Below are 8411 nucleotides of genomic sequence, written 5' to 3' on the forward strand. Positions count from 1 at the left end.
TGACCCCTCCGCTCCATTCTTCTGCTCTTACTCCACCTCCACCTCCACCTCCACCTCCATCTCCTCCTCTTCCTCCTTCTCCTCCCTGCCCCACCTCCCTCTTTCGACTGCTTTATTGTCTGGAGCCGCTCCATCGAGGGTGCATCCCATTCCCGGCTTTAATTGAGACATAAATAAGGTTTGTTTGGCTTTGCCATTCGACCAGCTAGCTATCCCTGGGAATTGGGATTGAGGCTCTGCCAATACAACCCGTTCTGCATAATGGCGACGTTAAATTCTGCCTTCGCTGAAAAAAAGGAAGCTTTTCCCCGCGGCGAGACAGGTACGCGTCTATCTGCATTTATTGGACAGCTTGATTGCCCACGAATTTCATAGGATCGAACTATGCATTTCCGAACGGTTTCTTCTCTCCCGTTTCCCGTTTTCATCCTAGCCCCGCTCCCGCTACCCCCGGCGGGATTAATTAATTCCGAAAACTGATACAATCGAAGAAGGACACCGTAAACGTAGCTGTAACTCCTCGCAATTGCACATCGCGAATCGCTTTCCGCGCGATCCACGATCGACGAATCCACCGCGTCCGTCCGCGCCGTGGAACTTGCCCGTATTTCTGCCACTCTTACAGCCCGTGGAGTAATTATTTCTATGCCGGCGGCCGATACCATCTGTGACCGGTTACAAGAAAGGACCCCCGCTGTTCCTCGTGATCTTCGTTATAGCTTCTACTGAGATATCGACGCAAACAGGTAGAATTATTGCGAAGAACCACGCCGGCCAGGGAAAAGAGTCGCGGATGGACCGGTCAGCTTTGGTCTTGTCCGTTGGTAGGCGTAGGCGAGAGAAAACGTGGCGGCGAGGGACGAAGGGGGGCGAGACACGCCGGGGAAACTAATGTGCCGGTACAGTAGAATCTCGTGCTAGTAAGATCGTAATTTTCGTTAGCCAGGTATCCGAAGAGACTTACGAGCAACCTTTGTATGCTGGCGGCGGGCGGCTTTACGGGATACAAGTTAATCCCACGTGTTGGCATATATACGAACACCCTCTGACCAAACGGCCCTCCCGTTGTCGCCGCTGACTCCTCTTCTGCCTCTAACCTCGAGTGCTTGCTTTCCACCCCGGCCACCATAGCTGGCTGCAACGCTCCTTGCGTTTATTCCACCTGCACGTCTCCTCCAGCAGCCCCCTCTGCCGCCGATTCTTCGCAAAATTATATTACGCGTTATTCGCTCGAACTTTAATCACTTTCCAACTCGCAGAATTTACCTACGAACGTACGAGGTTCGCTCGCGGAATACAAAATGGCCTCGCTAATTTTTCTCGGGTTAGCCTTTGCGAAAATATAAATGACGGCATCTAGCTATGGTACCTACGTATGGTACACAAGCGTTCTGTATTTTCTCGCGTAATACGATAGTGCTTTATAGTCATTGTACCAATTATGTACAGTATCGTGTCTTTAACCGTCAACCGCGCTTCCTTTGACTGCCACGGTTTTATTTTAAAGAAAACACGAAGTTTTACAAAATATAATGATCTAATCGTCTAAGTTACAATTTTAATAGTTTTAATAATGAAAATTGATAATTAATATGTTCTCTACACTATATACATTTTTCATTCATCCTGTCTGATAATTCCTAACTCAAATGGCCATTTGTAGCCAATCTAAACTCGCAGCGCACACTACGAGATATCTCGTAGCTGGCAGTTTTGGTGCAGACGCTTACTACGAGATATCTCGTAGTTGACAGTCAGTGGGTTAAGTGGGTACGAGAAAACCCAAGCAGCGCTCCAGCGCTTCTTCTATTTTACGTCGAGAAGACCGAAGCTTAACCATGAAATACAAAATGTTTTATTTTGTAATGTATTATTGCACTGTTATTACGGTATTGTACCTATTGCAAAATGTATTATTCGCATTAAAAGAAGGAGCTGTGCGATGTACTCGCATCGGTAAATCTGAGGGCACGACTTCGACAGTCGGTGACGCACCGTCAGCTGTCGAGAACGCTCGAAATGGGCTGGGTTTTCTCGTTTCGATGAAATCTGAACAGCGCGGTCGCGCTGCTTGGGACTCAAACGGCTAATTGGCAATAGTCTGGGACCAGTCATGGTCGGTTAGAGTGGAGTATTCGATCATTCGTGAACCGTTAAGCTCGTCGCGTTTAGAGTTGGCAGTTGAAAGCTCGCTATTGTAAGGAGCAAAGATAGAGAGTAGCGACAAATCGTCATTTGTATATTTTCCGTTAATGCAAGATGGCGATATATTCTTTGCATCCGCCGTGATGCAACTTTGATTACGCCTCCTTTGTCCGGCCATGTTTATTTCCGCGCGTCTCTATAACGCGTTATTTATCCGCGGCGGGTCTCGCGTTCCCCATTTTCTCCGTTCTGACCATTCCGACGTTCCGCCGTGGCCGATCCACCCCTCCGTTGCTTTTTGTTTCCGCGTTTTAACGTGTTCATTCGAATCCGTGATCCCTCTATGTTTCTTCCATTACCGGCGAGAGCGAGAGAGGGTGCGGCGCGTGGTGCGCGCGTAACAGGAAAAAATCGCCGGCTCGAAAAAGAGAGCAAACGGGAACGGAACGGCGCGGTGGGGGGAAAAAGGGGGGAAAGGACGAAAAAAAAAAAAAAAACGGGAAAAAAATCCAGCGGTTTTTCCTGGGTAGAGGGCGACGCGTACCATACGTCACCCCCAGTTTAATCTCACCTCTCATTTATGCTACTGCGAAACGACCGAACCGGCGACCGTGGAACCCCATCAAAGCGGACTGCTCCGGCCGGTGGCGATTTCGCTGACGTATCTCGGCTGTCCGTTTCCCTTTTGTCTACCCGCTTCGCGCGGATGTAAATGTCATTGGCGCCATAGCGTCGCCCGACGAACGTTCGTTCGTTCGTCCCCCGATTAAATTGCTTTACCGTATGCAGAGCCTACCGAAATCGACGAGCGCTGCGACCACCATTTTCTTTTCCCTTCGCGCACCCTTGCTCGGTCCCCGCGAGCTTCCCAATTCCTCGCGAACCTAGATTCCCGAGTATAAACTGCAACGGGGTAGTCGCTGCATCGTCGATTGCGAATTTCTCGTTGCCAATTTTTCGCATCTTTAAAACGTTCGATTTAATGGTCGAACTCGCGAGTATTTCGCTGTTAAATACGAAAAAGCTTGGGTCACAATCGCGGAGGATGCTGTTGTCACGGTTAAGAGTGTCAAGGAAGTTCTTCTCTGGATAAATAAGGAAAATTTCGTTCGCGTATTTTCTCGGTGGCTCGTAAATAAAGCGACGCCATGAGCGTCGTAATTAATCGCGGCCGGAGTGAAACGTGGCCGTTAAGGAGAAAAATTAAATCGTCCTGTAACGATTTTATCGCATTTCCGAGATCGAGGGAATAAGGAAAAGCTATCCGGGAGGAAGATACACGCCGTTGGACGTGAGTTATTGACCGATATATGCGCCTCCAACCATGCACGGGATTCTAATCTCGCTTTCCCGCCTCCAACCACTCCGTTCCACCTTCTTCTTCGAGCTCGAACCAGCTCGTACCTTCTCTTTCTCCGTCTTCTCCTCTCTACACCCTCTCGCTCCCTCCCTCTCTTTGCTCCTCCGCGTACGCCTCCGCGGGGAGCATCTTCTGCTAATGAAACGTTGGTGAGCTACCGCCGCCTCGTGCCGGCAGCTTTTACCATAGAGCTTCCCCGGAATCACCCTCGCGACTTACTAATGCCGACCCTCCAAATCCTCCAACGATACGAGGCTCTCGATCATATTGCGCTTCGTCTCGGTTCCAGTCGCGATGCCTCATCCACGCATTCGTTAACGAGAAACGAATCAACGGGATAGGTCTCCTGATTAATTTCGCTCGCTCATCCTACCACGCGAGGACTCTGTTAAGAGGATTTACCCCTGGTCGTCCCCCTTTGTCTTGGAATAATTCTGATCTCGAAACGCCCGACGTAATTATTTCTGGATGCCTGCTCGTCCCGACCACTTCTCTTGACGATATCCCAACCGGTGTCGAGAAGGATTCCGCTTTTATGTTAATTCTCTTTCCTTCCTTTCACTCTCGAATGAACTCCACGATTTTTTAGTCCCCTTAGTGGACCTTGAAACAATCTTCGAATGAAACAATCTTGACTGGCTTTCAAACGATATCTAGATACCTGTGATTGTTTTCCAGTGACTTTAAAATCACCTCGAATTCGAATGATTTTGATACTCTTTTATGGTGTTTAAATAATGGTATTATACCTCCGCTGTATGCCTTCAAACGGAGCCGGGACGTTGGAAAAATGAACGATACAAAATTACCGGAAATCTGAAGATAGCCCGATATATTACTCGATCGTAGCTACGAATTCGTCGCGTAATGCTAATTTAAGGCGCCATCAATTCGGCTTTTCCTCCGAAACCGTGGCAACGCAAACCGGGAGGGTGCTATTTTCACCGGTAATTCCTCGCGAATGTATTCGGGAACGCGTTTGCTAGACGCTCCCGTTCTTGCACATCAGGCATGACTCTAAATCGTGTGCAATGCGCACGGACAATTGCAATCCGGGCTAGAAAAATCGCCCCTGCGAACCTCTATCTTCCCTCTATCTCGCCGGCTCTCTCTCCACGGTCGTTCAGGGCAATCATCGAACACGCAATTTCGATAATCGGCAGATTTTATTGGCCGCCAATTAGAGGGACGTACATAACGATAATTAACTCCGCACGCGGGCTGGTCCCCGGACGAGTAGTCTGGAATTTTTGCGTGTTCTTTATCGAAATGGCCCCGGTCCAACAACGGTGTCTAAGAGCCGAAATTGGAAGTTTCTCCGCGTGGAATTAGTGGCTTATCTCGTGGCGGCCATTAATCCGACCGACACGCGTTCAACTCGTCTAATTAGCCGGCGTGTACGGCCGGGCAAAAGTTTCAGTCTGGCCGTTTAAGTGCGTCGGTGTCGGTACTGGTCGCGGCATGGGTGCGCATGCATATCTAAGATGGTCGGGCGGCGAAAACCGCGGAATAGAAAGGAGACCGAGAGGACACGGGCGGGAAAAACGAGAAGAAAAAGAAAGTAAGATGGAAGCGGATGTATGTCGGGCACGTAGCCGCGGGGATTGCCTCGATGTGCCATAGAGGCAATCATGCCGGCAATGCAGAGGCCCATCTTACCACGTTACCGCCCTGCATATACCTACCCCCGGCTATTCCGTATATATTTACTGTCTCCGTACTTCCACAAACTGTGCTCCCTCTTTCTCCCTCTTTCCACCCTCCTTTTCCCTCTTCCTTCCTCTTTCTACCCGTCTTTCCTTCCCGACCACCTTCTCTCCCTTTCCCTCCTTCGCGCTGCTCGGCACGTACTTCAAAGAAATTCGCGAGACGCGGAAATCCGAACGCGAAAATACGGAAAACTCGGGCTGTCCTCGCATTCTAATAATACTACCCTGGATTTAACGCAAGCTGCGCCTCGCACATTTTAATTGCGTCTTTCTTCGCTGATTTTTTCCCCTCTCTTCTCGGGTATCCGTTGTATTCTTCGAGTGTACCCTCTAGTCGTTTCGTGAACGCAGGTTTCTTACGTGTAACCAACGTCATCGTTGCACCTCCAAGCGTTCCGTGACCATATCGAGACCGATCGATTCGTTCGCCATTCGATAGGAACTAGAGAGAGAGAGAGAGAGAGAGAAATGGTTGAGAGAGGAAGCTCGGGATGCGTTTTTACAGAAGCCGCGAAGGCGCCGGAACGGGAAATATTCATAAATCGTATTTCATTAAAGAACGTGGCTCGTGTGCGCGAACGGTCCGCTGACGGAGAAGAGAGAAGAAAGGACGCGCGGAGGCTTGGTAGCGCATCAGCATTCAAAGTACTCTGGCAGAAGGAGGGTGCCGCTCTCCGGGACAGAAGAGGAACAAAAACCCCCCGAGAGAGGAGGATGTTGCATTAATATTTATACGGGAAAAGAGGGGCTGCCGTGGAGGCTCGAGGGGATGAGGAGCGAGTAGGAGAGGGACGAAATGAAATGCAAATGCCTTAACGAGCCACTGAGGGACTGCTGGAGCACATCCTAGTCTCGGTCACGAATGTTCCTTCCTCTCATCAACGCTTACGTTATAACGCGTCGCGACTAATCCTCTTGCTCGTCCACGCGGACGGCGACTTCGTTTCACGCTCGTTTGGTTCTCCGGTCGCTTCGCAAACAGGAAACCAATTCCGATCGAGACACGTTCACGGAATAGCCCAGGCAAGTTCTCAACCCGGACTAGCCCCTGATCAGGGAGCCGGGACGTTGGAAAAATGAACGATACAAAATTACCGGAAATCTGGAGATAGCCCGATATATTACTCGATCGTAGCTACGAATTCGTCGCGTAATGCTAATTTAAGGCGCCATCAATTCGGCTTTTCCTCCGAAACCGTGGCAACGCAAACCGGGAGGGTGCTATTTTCACCGGTAATTCCTCGCGAATGTATTCGGGAACGCGTTTGCTAGACGCTCCCGTTCTTGCACATCAGGCATGACTCTAAATCGTGTGCAATGCGCACGGACAATTGCAATCCGGGCTAGAAAAATCGCCCCTGCGAACCTCTATCTTCCCTCTATCTCGCCGGCTCTCTCTCCACGGTCGTTCAGGGCAATCATCGAACACGCAATTTCGATAATCGGCAGATTTTATTGGCCGCCAATTAGAGGGACGTACATAACGATAATTAACTCCGCACGCGGGCTGGTCCCCGGACGAGTAGTCTGGAATTTTTGCGTGTTCTTTATCGAAATGGCCCCGGTCCAACAACGGTGTCTAAGAGCCGAAATTGGAAGTTTCTCCGCGTGGAATTAGTGGCTTATCTCGTGGCGGCCATTAATCCGACCGACACGCGTTCAACTCGTCTAATTAGCCGGCGTGTACGGCCGGGCAAAAGTTTCAGTCTGGCCGTTTAAGTGCGTCGGTGTCGGTACTGGTCGCGGCATGGGTGCGCATGCATATCTAAGATGGTCGGGCGGCGAAAACCGCGGAATAGAAAGGAGACCGAGAGGACACGGGCGGGAAAAACGAGAAGAAAAAGAAAGTAAGATGGAAGCGGATGTATGTCGGGCACGTAGCCGCGGGGATTGCCTCGATGTGCCATAGAGGCAATCATGCCGGCAATGCAGAGGCCCATCTTACCACGTTACCGCCCTGCATATACCTACCCCCGGCTATTCCGTATATATTTACTGTCTCCGTACTTCCACAAACTGTGCTCCCTCTTTCTCCCTCTTTCCACCCTCCTTTTCCCTCTTCCTTCCTCTTTCTACCCGTCTTTCCTTCCCGACCACCTTCTCTCCCTTTCCCTCCTTCGCGCTGCTCGGCACGTACTTCAAAGAAATTCGCGAGACGCGGAAATCCGAACGCGAAAATACGGAAAACTCGGGCTGTCCTCGCATTCTAATAATACTACCCTGGATTTAACGCAAGCTGCGCCTCGCACATTTTAATTGCGTCTTTCTTCGCTGATTTTTTCCCCTCTCTTCTCGGGTATCCGTTGTATTCTTCGAGTGTACCCTCTAGTCGTTTCGTGAACGCAGGTTTCTTACGTGTAACCAACGTCATCGTTGCACCTCCAAGCGTTCCGTGACCATATCGAGACCGATCGATTCGTTCGCCATTCGATAGGAACTAGAGAGAGAGAGAGAGAGAGAGAAATGGTTGAGAGAGGAAGCTCGGGATGCGTTTTTACAGAAGCCGCGAAGGCGCCGGAACGGGAAATATTCATAAATCGTATTTCATTAAAGAACGTGGCTCGTGTGCGCGAACGGTCCGCTGACGGAGAAGAGAGAAGAAAGGACGCGCGGAGGCTTGGTAGCGCATCAGCATTCAAAGTACTCTGGCAGAAGGAGGGTGCCGCTCTCCGGGACAGAAGAGGAACAAAAACCCCCCGAGAGAGGAGGATGTTGCATTAATATTTATACGGGAAAAGAGGGGCTGCCGTGGAGGCTCGAGGGGATGAGGAGCGAGTAGGAGAGGGACGAAATGAAATGCAAATGCCTTAACGAGCCACTGAGGGACTGCTGGAGCACATCCTAGTCTCGGTCACGAATGTTCCTTCCTCTCATCAACGCTTACGTTATAACGCGTCGCGACTAATCCTCTTGCTCGTCCACGCGGACGGCGACTTCGTTTCACGCTCGTTTGGTTCTCCGGTCGCTTCGCAAACAGGAAACCAATTCCGATCGAGACACGTTCACGGAATAGCCCAGGCAAGTTCTCAACCCGGACTAGCCCCTGATCCGCGTTTTTCTCGATAATTAACGCGATACAGACGAGGCGGGAAAACTTGGGGGAGTTGCATCTCTCTGGCAACGGGCAAGCCAGGAAAATGCGCGTCAAGCTCGTGCGAAACAGTTTCTCAGCTAATTCCCCATTTTAAGTTTCACGT

The 8411-nt window shown here is 50.4% G+C and overlaps 1 protein-coding gene across 1 annotated transcript; it reads left to right on the plus strand.

Annotated features, from left to right (window-relative positions):
- The first annotated feature begins 261 nt into the window (after window positions 1-261).
- On the plus strand, window positions 262-6064 carry LOC108546143 (uncharacterized). The gene is given in 6 exon segments (XM_017898084.1): window positions 262-322; window positions 3341-3436; window positions 3795-3812; window positions 5817-5913; window positions 5915-5967; window positions 6000-6064. Coding segments are annotated over 6 exon segments (390 nt in total).
- Window positions 6065-8411: the final 2347 nt, after the last annotated feature.

The sequence above is a fragment of the Eufriesea mexicana genome, unplaced genomic scaffold, assembly GCF_001483705.2.
Source record: "Eufriesea mexicana isolate 0111107269 unplaced genomic scaffold, ASM148370v2 scaffold611, whole genome shotgun sequence".
Taxonomy (NCBI): domain Eukaryota; kingdom Metazoa; phylum Arthropoda; class Insecta; order Hymenoptera; family Apidae; genus Eufriesea; species Eufriesea mexicana.